Source organism: Littorina saxatilis, linkage group LG9, assembly GCF_037325665.1.
Source record: "Littorina saxatilis isolate snail1 linkage group LG9, US_GU_Lsax_2.0, whole genome shotgun sequence".
In the NCBI taxonomy this organism is placed as follows: domain Eukaryota; kingdom Metazoa; phylum Mollusca; class Gastropoda; order Littorinimorpha; family Littorinidae; genus Littorina; species Littorina saxatilis.
The window spans coordinates 55248857-55263856 of record NC_090253.1 but is presented as its reverse complement, the minus strand read 5'-3'; the positions used below and the strand labels follow the sequence as shown (position 1 = coordinate 55263856).

At 42.7% G+C, this 15000-nt stretch overlaps 1 protein-coding gene across 2 annotated transcripts in view; it reads right to left on the bottom strand.

Annotated features, from left to right (window-relative positions):
• LOC138976515 (sodium-dependent noradrenaline transporter-like) overlaps window positions 1–15000 on the bottom strand; it is a 61557-nt gene that overhangs the window by 7519 nt on the left and 39038 nt on the right. For both annotated transcript variants that reach the window (XM_070349381.1, XM_070349380.1), the window contains exons 3-9: window positions 11173–11307; window positions 10007–10220; window positions 9444–9582; window positions 8964–9098; window positions 3465–3568; window positions 1919–2043; window positions 982–1094 (exon numbers count right to left, since the gene is read on the bottom strand). In XM_070349381.1, the coding sequence (XP_070205482.1) occupies window positions 982–1094; window positions 1919–2043; window positions 3465–3568; window positions 8964–9098; window positions 9444–9582; window positions 10007–10220; window positions 11173–11307 (965 nt within the window). The remainder of the gene's footprint in view (window positions 1–981; window positions 1095–1918; window positions 2044–3464; window positions 3569–8963; window positions 9099–9443; window positions 9583–10006; window positions 10221–11172; window positions 11308–15000) is intronic.

The following is a 15000-nucleotide window of genomic DNA, read 5'->3' as shown; positions in this document are numbered from 1 at the left end:
CCCCCCCCCCCCCCCTTCCTAACCAAGGTGGTACGTGGGTTCAAGTGCTAGTCTTTCGGATGAGACGAAAAACCGAGGTCCCTTCGTGTACACTACATTGGGGTGTGCACGTTAAAGATCCCACGATTGACAAAAGGGTCTTTCCTGGCAAAATTGTATAGGCATAGATAAAAATGTCCACCAAAATACCCGTGTGACTTGGAATAATAGGCCGTGAAAAGTAGGATATGCGCCGAAATGACTGCGATCTGCTGGCCGATGTGAATGCGTGATGTATTGTGTAAAACAATTCCATCTCACACGGCATAAATAAATCCCTGCGCCTTGAATATGTGCGCGATATAAATTGCATAAAAATAAAAATAAAAATAAAAAATAAATCCCTGCGTTTAGAACTGTACCCACGGAATACGCGGGATATAAGCCTCATATTGATTGATTGATTGAGTGTTGCCATAATTGTTTGACTCCACTGATCAGCGGGATGTGCTTGCTTCACCCTTTCGAATGGGGCGCAACTCTTCCGGCACAGCCCATAAAATAACCGACAGAGTTACTTCTGAACATCCTTACTTGGTGTCATCGCAGAACAACTTTAATATAGAGGGAAGTAATCACATTTCCATTGTACACATAAATATCAAGTTGCGATGACCTCCCTTACATTGCCAATGGACACTACGTGCTTTTCGAGACATCTGCCCCTTTTTGCCTTATTCATAATTGGGCGCAGTCCACTTTACGAAGCCCGCTGCAAGAAAATTGGGCACTGAATTTTCGGTAAAAAGATTTAGCGAAGAATTCGTGAAGTCAACTTCGAGCTCATTAACTGAGGAAGCCCTTTAACTGCCTGATATTTGCACAAAAGCAACATTTTCTGCGTATTGCACTGACCGTACTATCCAGCCCAAGGGCGATAACATCTCCTTTTATCTGCTCTATAATTACACAAAAGCAACATTTTCTGCTTATTGCACTGACCGTACTGTCCAGCCCAAGGGCGATAAGCATGAGGAAGAAGAGGACCGCCCAGAACGCGGACCCCGACAGAGTGGCGATGGCCTCTGCGTACACCACAAACACCAGCCCTGGACCTGATTAAAACATAAGTTAATTAATTAATTAGTGTATTAATTAAATAATTAATAAAAAGATTAAAAAAATACACACACACACACACACTTACACACACACACACACACACACACACACACACACACGCACACGCACACACACGCACAAATACACGCACACTCACACACACACACACACACACACACACACACACACACACACATACACGCACTCACACACACACATACACGCATACACACGCACACACACACACATACAAACAAACGAACGAACAAGAAGAACAAGATCAAGATCTAGAAGATCACCAACAAGAACAAGAAGGACAAGAACAAGAACAATATTAAGAACAAGGGAGTGGGGGGGGGGGGGGGAAGCAATAGCAACACATACAATTACTTAAAGGCATATGTACGCGCTCCCGTGTTTACAAAGTGTAGTTTGCCCATAATCGATGTCAAACGCACCATAAGACCATGTAATGACGATATGTCGCCATGCGCGGACCATATACATGCATTACAGCTTGTTTTAGAGTCTCAAAAACTTTGGATGTAAACAAAGACGCGGAGTTATTTCCCTTGCGTCAACGCTACCTCTGTTGGCAAATCTATAAATAGGACGATCCAGATCAAAATGAAAATTAACATATCTCAACATTGAAGGGGTCCTAGACCACAATATTTTGCAGGGAACTTAATTTAGCATGTCTCCAGCTGTTGGTAAAGCAATTAGCGTGTATAGTCATCGAGTACATATGGCTTTAACCCATGTTATCAACACTGCTTCATGGACTGCGTAATTAGCACAACCACATTGCGCTTACCATGAGTGGCAACGGATTCGACGTCGGTGTTCTGCAAATGCGCCATGTAGCCAAGGACGGAGAACACCACCACCCCCGCCACGAAACTCGTTGTGCAGTTGATAATGGACGTCAGTATTGCGTCTCTGAAAAAACAAGAGTGCAAGAATAAATAGTCAATAGAGGTTATAGTCGTTGACAAGTTTAGGCAAAGTCCTTCGTGTAAAACCAGTTCTACAGCATCTAAGGTTCTACCCATGCATGGGTAGATCCAAAAACAAAGAGACTGCCAACGTTCCAATTTTCAGAATCAAAAAACAAGAAAGGTAAGTTGTTGAAACGTTCGTTATTGACAAAACAATACATTCACAGATATTTCGACCCAACGGTCTTTTAAGTGAACAGACAAACAAATATTCACACACAACTTATCTTGACAGAATCAGTTTGTAGATTCATTCGCTCGGCTTCCTGACGAGTGGGCAAAAACTGATTCTATCAAGATAAGTTTTGTGTGAATATTTGTTTGTCTGTTCACTTAAAAGACCGTTGGGTCGAAATATCTGTGAATGTATTGTTTTGTCAATAACAAACGTTTCAACAACCTACCTTTCTTGGGTTTTTTTATTCTGAATTTTGGAACGTTGGCATTCTCTTTGTTTTTGGATCTACCCATGCATTCTTTTTTCTCTTTTTTTTTTCTTTTTTTTTCTTTACATTATGATAAGACAACTCCTCCACTTGGTCTCATACCACAACTCAACAACCTGACTGCTTGCTGTGCAGAATGAGATTTCTTTTAAATGAGTTAATTTCATATTTCGACACCAGTTGCTTTTAAGAAAATAATCTATTAAAAGAAAAACATGCAGAAAGAAGACAGGTTGCTGATTTTTAGTAAGTGTCTAAATGGATCCGCTGTAACAGCATGGCCAGATCTGAGATTGTGAGACGAATCGCTCATTACTATGTCGACCTTTGGTCTCTGAAGTGAACGGACAAAGACATACTAATCAGATCATTCACTGAAAATGGACTCAATTCTGTCCCTGAGAAACGTTTGAGCGACCGACCGAACATGGTCGTTTAAACAGTGTCTCTCTTTTTGCGTTACCATCAAGTTCACAAGTTGCACACGCACGCGCGCACGAACACACACACGCACACACACAAACACAAATAAACAATCATATACAAACACACATACACACACATCCACTCACACACACACACACACACACACATCCACACACACACATCCACACACACGCACACACACACACACATACACACACACACACACACACACACACACACACACACAAAACACACACACACACTCACACAATCACGCACTCACACATACACACACTGTAAGTCCAATAAGTGATAAAAGAGCCAGAAATAACAAACAAGATAACGACTGAAACTTGATAATAGGGTTTTAGACTTTTCACAAAATTTCTACTGAAGACATTGCTAAGATTCTACTATGCCCAGACAACACTGAATACATTATAAAGATTCTACAATGCCTAGAGAAGAATCAAATGTGAACAGATCATACTTGAAGCAGTTGTTGTGGAACTTGTTATAGCTGGACAGAGCGATGAGAGCTCCAAACCCTGGACCCAGTGAAAAGAAGATCTGAGCAGCAGCGTCCACCCACACCTGCACACAACACGAGGATAGTGGATTTTGTTTGTTTGTTTGTTTGTTTGTTTGCTTAACGCCCAGCCGACCACAAAGGGCCATATCAGGGCGGTGCTGCTTTGACATTTAACGTACGCCACACACAAGACAGAAGTCGCAGCACAGGCTTCATGTCTCACCCAGTCACATTATTCTGACACCGGACCAACCAGTCCTAGCACTAACCCCATAATGCCAGACGCCAGGCGGAGCAGCCACTAGATTGCCAATTTTAAAGTCTTAGGTATGACCCGGCCGGGGTTCGAACCCACGACCTCCCGATCACGGGGCGGACGCCTTACCACTAGGCCAACCGTGCCGGTCAGGATAGTGGATGCAATATGAATTAACACAACAATGTCAATAACAATGTCAATAACAATGTTAATAACAATGCTAATAACAATGTCAATAACAATGTCAATTACAACACTTTATTGTTCATTAAATAAATACATGAACTATTAACATATTTCAACAGCACATACATATTCAAAGAAAAAAATAAACGAATAAAAGCCAGAGGTATTGTACATCAAAATGTCAATATCCATTGAAGGTCAAACACATTTATTACAATCTTTCCACAAAACAGTCAATCTCTCGAACAGAAACATCTTTGAAATGTTCATGATTTGGACAAAAATAAATGTTTGATAAGAAACCAGCACGCTTCCTGTGAAAGTATTTAGATACCTTTACTTAAAATAGCCTCTGGAAGCAATGCAGCGGATAGATACTTTACTGTCGCTGAGACACAAATCGTCAAAACGGTGTAAGACTTAGGCCTAATCACAAGCCACGGATTTAAAATTATTGGAACTCGTGCGAGCCAATTTTATTGTCTGTCTAAGGCCAAACAAAAATATATGTTTGTTGAGGGGGGCGATGCTTTACCACGTGCACCGGGAATGGGCTTTTTGGACGTAACGTGCATGGGAATGGGGAAATTCTCGTAGCGTGCACCGTGCACAGAGGTCCGGCGTGCACCGTGCATGAAGCTTTTTCGTAACGTGCACCGTTTGGCCTCAACGTGCACGTGTACGGACACCCCCCCCCCCCCCCCCCCCCATGGTGACCCTCTTTGTTTAGAGAACATGATAAAAAAAATTAATTTAGGTCGGCTTTTTTATTTATTTTTTGTTTAAAAAATTTTTAGTCTCGGTATGGTTTGCAAAATGTGCCAGAGGTTGTTTGTTTCTTGTGTTTTTTTGAGAAATGAAAAAAAAAGTTTTAGGGTCGGCGGGAAAAAATTAGGGTCGGTCGGGTTACCCTAAACCAACATATATAATAAAATGGTTCGAGAAACGTAGATAAACACAGGCTGCCTATCCCAAAGTTTAAAGGCACACTTCTTCCAGCGAAAACAGTCCAGTTCACCACATCAGATCTCGAGAGAGTTTTACATGGGATAAGACCATCCCTCCACTTGGTCATATACCAAAACGCAACACCCTTACTGCTTGCTGTGGTGAGTTGGAATTTTTTTATGAATAATTACTTCTTTTTTTTAAGACACCAGTGCGCTATATATCTATATATATATATATATATACGACTAGTGTGTCTGTCTGTCTGTCTGTCTGTCTGTCTGTCTGTTCGCGATGCACGGCCAAAGTTCTCGGTGGATCTTTTTCAAATTTGGACACCGTATATATATATTAGATGCAATTCATAAATGAATAAATTCATAGCAAAAATTACCACTGTACACAGATACAGCAAGCACCCTGGGTGTCCAAATTTGGTATGTGACCAAGTGGAGGGACATGGCATGGAAAAACTGGCCACGTCTGAGGTGGTCAGCCGAACTGTTTTCGCGAGGAGTATGTATGCTTCTTTCTTTCTTTCTTTATTTGGTGTTTAACGTCGTTTTCAACCACGAAGGTTATATCGCGACGGGTATGCTTCTTAAGGCAGCTGCTTTTTTTTTGTTGTTGCTTTTTATTTTGCTTTCTTGCTTGACCTGTTTATTCAGATAGGATGACCCAGGCGCAATATAAAACAAGTATGTAATAAGATCAAACATTAGGCCCCCCAAAAAATAGTCTGTTTACGGTAACATAGGCCAAAAAAATAGGGTCGGTAGGTCGGGATTTTTTTTTCTCCAAAAAAACCATATTTTCAAGTTATTTTGCCCAAAAAAACAAAGACTTTTTTTTTTTTTCCCAAATGCCAAAATAAAGTCTAGGGGTCGCGCGAAAAAATAGGGTCGGTCGGGATACCGTAAACAGACTATTTTTTTGTTGTTGCCTTAGAATTCAAAACTTTTAAAGACCCGTACGAATACTCATAAACACGAAACGTGGGTTTAGACGTCGTCGTTGTCGTCGTTCTTTTTACCAAATAATGTTTTTTCTTCTTCAAATTAACCCTTGGCCACACGATAGATGCTATAACATTACAAATAATACTGCCATGTGCAATAATCATCAACATGCCTTGTAAACATTAGGAATGTTCATCAGAAGATTGCTTTAGAACTGTCGCCGGATGTCTTCATTCACAACACTTAATGCCCTTGGATTCTTTTCTATTATCAGCTGAAGGCGTCATGCGTCTGACATTAAAGAAATTGCAATTTTGTTCTGGAACCATAATGGCAAACAAACGACGAAAGAAGAAGGTCTGGAGTGTCTGTAAAATTAGTGAGGGTGCCCAGGTGTCTGACCAACACTGGGGGCTCATTGATTCGACAAAGTCTGGCGGCGGAACGAAGTTCGGGGGCGGATGTTGCAGTGAGTGCTGGGACGGGGCGGCGTGGGAGCATACTGGGAGAGGGAACAAGCGTCGGGTTCAAGCAAAAAGAGAATCAAATAACAACAACAAAATACATTAAAAAAAAGAGAGGAGAGTCTGAGAGGAGAGAGAGAGAGAAGAGAAGAGAAGAGAAGAGAAGAGATGAGAGAGGAGAGAGAGAGAGAAGAGAAGAGAAGAGAAGAGAGGAGAGAGGAGAGAGAGAGAGAAGAGAAGAGAAGAGATGAGAGAGGAGAGAGAGAGAAGAGAGGAGAAGAGAAGAGAAGAGAAGAGATGAGAGAGGAGAGAGAGAGAGAAGAGAAGAGAAGAGAAGAGATGAGAGAGGAGAGAGAGAGAGAAGAAGAGGAGAGAGAAAAGAGGGGGGGGGGGGGGGGAAGAGAAAAGAAAAAAAAAGGGAAAAAAAAGGGGAAAAAAAGGTCTAGTAGAGACGATCATGGCTGACTCATCTTCTAGGTGTGTGATATCTTTCCTTATCTTTCCATTTTAAAAGCAGTCGTCTGCAAAGAAGAGAAAGGACTTGACAAGGGTCCAAGTAGTTAGATAAACTGTAGACTGTTATGTCTTGTTCTGTTTTGTTTTTAATTTCAAAGATAAAGTCTACAGGCTGGCTTATTTCAGGTGATATCGTTCAAGCGGATTAAATGAATGGATCTTTAGTTCCGTAAGCGCAATATCCTCTCTGTCCTATTAAAACTGAAATTACGTTTCATGTTTGTCGTCCTATCTTTGTTATCTTAAATATTGTTACCAGCACCTAGGTTATGAGTGGAGATTTTTCCGATCTCCCAGGTCAACTTATGTGCAAGCACAAGACCAAGTGCGCACGGAAAAGATCCTGTAATCCATGTCAGAGTTCGGTGGGTTATGGAAACACGAAAATACCCAGTATGCCTACTCAACGAAAGCGGAGTGAAGCTGACTATGCTCTCAGAGTATAGTTTGGGGGACCCAAATGGGCAAACGAGCTCACACGTAACCAGAAAATTCTGGAACGCTGAAGAAGTAGAAGAAGTTACCAGCACCAAGAACTAGCGTCTGAAGTGCGGAATGAGCCTACAGAGACTTTCCTTCTCGAGTTAGCCATCTTGTTATTAACCCTTAACTTCCCACCCGAAGAGTATGACTGCCTAAATGCCGCGGGAGGGGTGGGGGGCGGTCTAACGCGTTACAACCCGCATTGCAAAAAGACTAGTGTAGTAGTGTAGAGAGTTTCAGCCCACGAACGCAGAAGAAGAATAAGAACAAAAACAATAACAAGAAGCCATAACTTCGTCTAGGTGTTTACATGGGATAAGAGCAGGGCTCCCCACGGACGCCCCTCCTAGTGCGTCCCGGGACCCGCACTTTTAAATTTTAGAGGGTCCATGGACCCCCACTGCAGTATTTTAGAGGGTCCCAAGGGCCCAAAAACCGAAAAGTCCCAGTGTACTTATAAAACATTGTGGTCAAGTATAGGGTACTGCGAAGTGTCGATTGCAGTCTGAAAATGGTATCTACGGTACGCACGATAAAGGAAATTTCGTGCGTCCTAGGACCCGCTCTTTTAAAATGTAGTACGTCCAGGGACTCCCTCCATATATTTCTAGTACGTGTTTTTGGCTTCTAGTGCGTATAGGACGCAGGGGCGCGCGCTATGGGGAGCCCTGAAGAGTACCCATCCACTATAACCAATACCAAGAATCTGTAAGCTAGCTGCTTTCTCTGCAGAGCAGGTAGTTTGGGATGAGTTAATTAACTGATTGCGATCTATTCCTGCAAATAGACAGTTTAGTCAAGGGACATTACTCCTTGAAAACTCTAGATCAAAGATGGTCGCAAATGATACACGTGCACTGCAGAAAGAACCTATCACCTCATTTATCTGTAAGTTCTGTTCTATGCAATTAAGCTACTTCATAATTCAATCATAGTGTTGTTCATGCATAGTCACAAGATTCTGTCCATGCGCAGTATCTTTATCTTTACACATTTAGCTGAGTCATAATCGTACATCAATAGTCAGTTCCATGTTGCCTAATGCTATTAGTCAACATAGTTCATTTCCTTTCTTTGATTGCAGAACCGTGGTCATTGTTTGAATAAAGATTATTTGAACAAAGAGACAGCGTTCGTATCGATTAATTTCGTGGTAGACACTTACTTCAACCTGTCAAATTAATTCATCCAGAAAGTTCCCATTCTACACAAAATACAACCAGAATTTTGATTCTTGCCCAAGTGAAGAGATACTTTTATCCTATGGACAGGTTTGTGCTAGTCTAAGTGAACTGCTTCATAACAACAAGAAAATAAGATAACATGATTTTATTCCGCCATATAGCATCACAGCCATTGGTATTTGTCCTGGTGTGGAAACACAATTTTTTTTAAGTAATACTTTACAGTTTATCTAATTACTTGGACCCTTTTCATGCCCTGTTCCTTCACTGCAGACGTCTGCTTTTGAAATTGAAAGATAAGGGCTGAGGGTTTATCACACTCTTAGAAGATGATTCAGCCAATGGTAAGACCATGATTGTCTTTAGATATTCCGGTTTCATTATCCCAAAAGGGAAGAGGCGCTGATCAGACCAATAAAGTAAAAGCAACGAATCAGGGAAGAGATTGTGGTAATTACCTCTAAATGCGCGAGCCTGGAGAAGTCTGGTTTGAGATAGAAGATGACGCCATTGGAAGCGCCTGGCAGCGTCAGCCCGCGCACGAGCAGCACAAAAAGCATGAGGAAGGGCAAGGTCGCCGTGACCCACACTGCCTGCACGTGATACACAGAGGGTACAGTGATTGTGCTGGGTTGGTTTGTGTGTGTCGCACATCTTTTTATTAAAAAAATCATGAGAGAGAAAAAATATCTGGGGATATAATCTGGAAGAATTAACATGTAAAGTGTCATGAAGATCTGTCCTGTAGTTTCTTAGAATCGCTCTACACACACACACACACACACACACACACACACACACACACACACACACACACACACACACTCACACACACACACACACACACACACACTCACACACACACACACACACCAACCCACCCTCCCCTCACCCACACCGCACACATTTTTTTCTTCTAAGGGAAACAAATCGTATACCTTGCCGGTGGATTTTGTCCCTTTCCAACAGCAGAGGAAGACGACGAGGAAAACGACGATGAGACAGAGCAGAAGCTGCCACTTGACACCACCCAGGTCGTCAATTCCCTGTGACTTGTGCACTTCAAGCACGTGATAACTGAAAACATTGGTACATGGTGACACGGAGAAGTTACTATGCACTTAATACAGAGGTCCAAAAAGTGTTGTTGTTGATGTGGGTTTGGGTGTTTGGGTTTGGGTGGGGGTTTTTTTTTGTTTTTTTTTTGGGGGGGGACGTGTTTGTGTATGTGTACATACGTCGACACTAAGCCACATCTGATATGGTGAACCGAAGGAGAATGCTTTTAATGGACAATAACGTTGTTGTTGTTGTTTTTGTTGTTGTTGTTGTTGTTGTTGTTGTTGTTGTTGTTTTTTAGGTGACGTGTTCGAGTATGTGTACATATGTCGACGCCTGGCCAGATCTGATATGGTGAACCGAAGGAGTATGTTTCTAATGGACAATAACGTTGTTGTTGTTTTTGTTGTCATAACGAGAGAGAAAATGCAATAAAACTCACTTGAAAAACTCAACGGCGGAAGAAACAGACATGTTACTCCTGTTGGCCATGTCCAAAGGTCCCACGCAGTCAGGCGAGTTCCAGCTGTTATCACAAGTGGCGTACAACATAGTTGAGCGAAACGACATGACGAGGTAGTACAAAGCGTAGGCGATGATCGTGTTATAGTAGGCTCCCACGAAGGTGCTCACGAAGCAGATGCCGAATCCAATTCCTAGAAAAACGAAGAAAGACCGCTACTTGTGTTAATATTGTATCGGGACAAACAGAGCAAGCGACCGGTGTCACCAAATACATAAATTCAAATAAAGAAGAAAAAAATAACTTTATTATCTCAAATCTGAGAAATTATATTAATTACGCATAAACTGGACAAACGGAAGAATAAAACATTACTAACATTAACATTTTTGTTTGTTTGTTTGTTTGTTCGTTTGTTTGCTTAACGCCCAGCCGACCACGAAGGGCCATATCAGGGCGGTGCCGCTTTGACATATAACGTGCGCCACACACAAGACAGAAGTCGCAGCACAGGCTTCATGTCTCACCCAGTCACATTATTCTGACACCGGACCAACCAGTCCTAGCACTAACCCCATAATGCCAGACGCCAGGCGGAGCAGCCACTAGATTGCCAATTTTAAAGTCTTAGGTATGACCCGGCCGGGGTTCGAACCCACGACCTCCCGATCACGGGGCGGACGCCTTACCACTAGGCCAACCGTGCCGGTTCAACATTAACATAAATGTACTAACAAATACAATTCTTATATAACCAATAATCTCGCTGAATACAAATAATCTTTCCGTTAAAGATGTTATGTGTCTCCAGATTACAAAACTATCAGAAATGTTACCACAGAACATAGGACAGATGCGTCTCCAGACAAAACTATCAGATATCTCACCACAGAACATAGGACAGACGCGTCTCCAGATTGCAAAATTATCAGAAATCTTACCACAGAACATAGGACAGATGCGTCTCCACACAAAACTATCAAAAATCTTACCACAGAACATAGGACAAATGCGTCTCCAGACAACAGTATCAGAAATCTTACCACAGAACATAGGACAGATGCGTCTCCAGACAACAGTATCAGAAATCTTACCACAGAACATAGGACAGATGCGTCTCCAGACAACAGTATCAGAAATCTTACCACAGAACATGGGACAGATGCGCCTCCAGATGGAGATGGGGCCACTCCTGTGGAACTGTCCCAGAGCAAGCTCCATGTAGAAGAGAGGCAGACCCAGGAACACCAGCATCAGCAGGTAGGGAATCAAAAACGCACCTGAAAAATAAATCAAAAATCAGACGGACTGCTGACATTGGGGACGGTCACGGGGTCAAGTTCATGCCGCAGAGACAGTATCCATTCCCTACCCCCGTGTCACCACAATGGCACGTAAAAGACCTTGGTCAATCTGATTTAAGTGCAGGTGGCTGGTTACACCTAAACCCGCATACAACTGAGTATTTCATCCAAAGTCGGGGTAACACCCGGTACCTTGCCCCTAATGGTTTTGCCGTGAGGGCGTAAAACCAAAACATTCTCTCACTGCTAACGTTCCGAAAACCAGCATCAAAAAGCAAAGAAGGTTAGTAAATGTCCTGTTTTGTCAAGAATCAAACGTTCCAAATGCTGATCTGTCTTTTTTTATTTTTATTTTTTATTTTTTTATTTTTTTTGGGGGGGGGGAGTTTTTAACCTGAAAATGATCATAATCGCTTCCGTTATTTCGCAAAACTGCAGCTTCGAGTAACAACGAAAGTACCTTCCCTCCCCTGAAGACAATTGTGTACAAATCATAATAGATCCGTGCACGATGACCTCGGTCATTCTGCCATCAGTGCAGGTGGCTGAGTACACCTAAACACGCACACACCTGGGTAGCGCGACTCTCTTGCTGCAAGCTTTCCACTAGGAGAACGCGACACGAATTTCCCATCATTGGGGTAATAAAGTTTATGAAATAAAATAGAATAGATACAATAAAATATTAATGCCAATTTCTGATGAGCTTTTTGCTTCCAACAAGATGCCAGCGTCGTGGTGAGAGTGTTATTTTCGCAAGCTTCGCGGAGACCAGCGCGACCCGTCTAGGTCTTAAAGTTTCGGCTCGCCAAGCCTCGCTATGATTGTTGATAACTGATTCAGGGTGTTCAATGCTGATCGTTTAGTTTCAGGCCAACATATTGACTGAATGTCTTGATATCGCTTCACGGGACTTATTTCCTCTTCTTCTTCTTTTTTAAACACACATTCCACACATTTTCACTTCAGGCTCATGAGCGACATCAATGTCTTCAAAAGATTACCTACTGAGATGTGCGCATTCTGGTTTGGGTGAGGTTACAGAGTCGGTATGCTTTGTGATGGAATCTGGAGAAGCGGGTATCCCGTTTCGTCAAATCTGAGCGTGTCGCTGTTTTGATAAATGCGATGCACGCACGCGAACAGATAGGGTATCTTTTCTTTTCTTCCAATGCGTTCATGGGCTAGAACTACCACGTACGTACACTCGTGTTTTTGCACGAGTGGATTTTAATTTTTTACGAACAAAAAAACACGAGTGTACGTTGGAGAGGGCATGAGCGTTATGTTGAGAAACAAAATACTTTGTGATACACAGAAGACGTCTACTGTGAATTTTGCGGATAGGCCGCTTTAAAGATGCAGTCATTCTTCTTCTTCTTCTGCGTTCATGGGTTGACACTTCCACGTAAACTCGTTTTTTTGAACGAGTGGATTTTTACGTGTATGACTGTTTTTACCCCACCATTTAGGCAGCCATACGCCGCTTTCGGAGGAAGCATGCTGGGTATTTTCGTGTTTCTATAACCCACCGAACTCTGACATGGATTACAGGATCTTTTCCGTACGCACTTGAGTTTGTGCTTGCGTGTACACACGAAGGGGGATAAGTCACTAGCAGGTCTGTACATAAGCTGACCTGGGAGATCGGAAAAATCTCCACTCTGAACCCACCAGGCGGCCGAGGCCGGGATTCAAACTCACGACCTTCGGATTAGGAGGCCGATGTCTTACCACTACGCCATTGCGTCCGTCAAAGGTGCAGTCGTTCTTGTGTAATGGTATTACGAAAACCTCTACATTCTCTGCTAAGGCATTCATTTCTATGGGTTTACGGTAGGCCTTTCCGTCCACTTGCCCGTTCATCTTATTCTTCATCATTTCCTGATTCCAAAAACATATAAATATGTTATATTTGGATTAAAAACAAGCTCTGAAAATTAAAAATATAAAAATTATTATCAAAATTAAATTTTCGAAATCAATTTAAAAACACTTTCATCTTATTCCTTGTCGGTTCCTGATTCCAAAAACATATAGATATGATATGTTTGGATTAAAAACACGCTCAGAAAGTTAAAACGAAGAGAGCTACAGAAAAGCGTGCTATCCTTCTCAGCGCAACGAATACCCCGCTCTTCTTGTCAATTCCACTGGCACTGCCTTTGCCACGGGCGGTGGAGTGACGATGCTACGAGTATACGGTCTTGCTGCGTTGCGTTGCGTTCAGTTTCATTCTGTGAGTTCGACAGCTACTTGACTAAATGTAGTAATTTCGCCTTACGCGACTTGTTTTCTTTCCTTCTTTCTTCAATTGTCAAGAACTTTTTTTTCGTGATATAGAGGATTCTGAAGAGATCACTTTCTGAGATAGATATCGTGCATCGTACAGAGTGTTGGATGACTTTAACCTGAGTGTACCTGTTCCAAGGACAGACAACGCACACTGGGATCACATAACAATAGCAGACAATGGGGCAAAGAGTCAAGGTGGTGATATATCAATATATCACCCTCTGCTTGTAAAAGTGAGAAAATTTTCCTGCGCACAAAGGAGACTATATCTCTCAACAGACAGTCCCAATCATTCAACAAGAACACAGGCTGTACGTTTCAAGATTTTTTTTTAAACAGTTTTTAAAAAAATTTAAAAATTAACTTTTACTACGGTTTACGTCTGAAGAACAACATTACTGTACTGTACGGAAGAATTGCTGTTGTTGCAAAATGAACAAGCAAATTGCTGTTAATTCCTCAGAATGGGCACATTTCAGGAACATTTACACAAAGTCGGCAAATCTGTGCCAATTCCGTGGAATCGGTGGTTTATTTACTACAAGCAATGACCAAGAAACACCTGGCGACGCGACCTGGAGGCCGACACCAGAAAGATGGGCTACACCTGGAGTCAGATAGAAAAGATGGCCCAGGACAGAGGACTCTGGAGAGCTGTTGTTGGCGGCCCATACCCTGACAGGAGTGACGGGCATTGATTGAATGACCAGTAGCAAACTGCCTCAGCTGGAACACGCTCTACACAACATCAAGAGCCTGAGGACAGTACTGCAATGGATCCCCTCCCACTGTGGTGTACAAGGAAACGAAGAGGCGGACAGGATGGCAAAGCTGGGTGCAGAAGATGAGCAAGAGAACAACCCTGTGAGCCTGACAGAGATGAAGACCATCATTAAGTCTCTGCACAGGACGCCCCAGCCACAGGACAGCTACCACCTGCTATCCAGACCACAGCAGGTGGTCATCTTCCGCCTGAGAACAGGACACAACAGACTTAACCAGCATCTCCACGGGAAGCTGCATGCTGTGCCCTCCCCCATGTGTTCTTGTGGAGAAGCAGAGCAGGACACGGCCCACATCCTACGAGACTGCAGGAACCACCAGGTGCTGAGAGAGGAAATCTGGCCATTGCCGGAGTCCCTGCACAACAAGCTGTACGAGCCAGTGGCTGCGCTGCAGAGGACCACTAATTATATCTCAAGATCTGGACTCCAAGTGTGATCGGCGATTGAAAAGAAGAAAAGAAGAAGAAGAAGGTGGTTTATTTGATTGGTGCGCTAAATCTCCCAAAAGCTCTGTTTATTGCACGAATTAGGCACAGTGTGCACTCACGCTGTTCATTTTTGGTATGTGACCGAGTGGATAGGTAGTCTT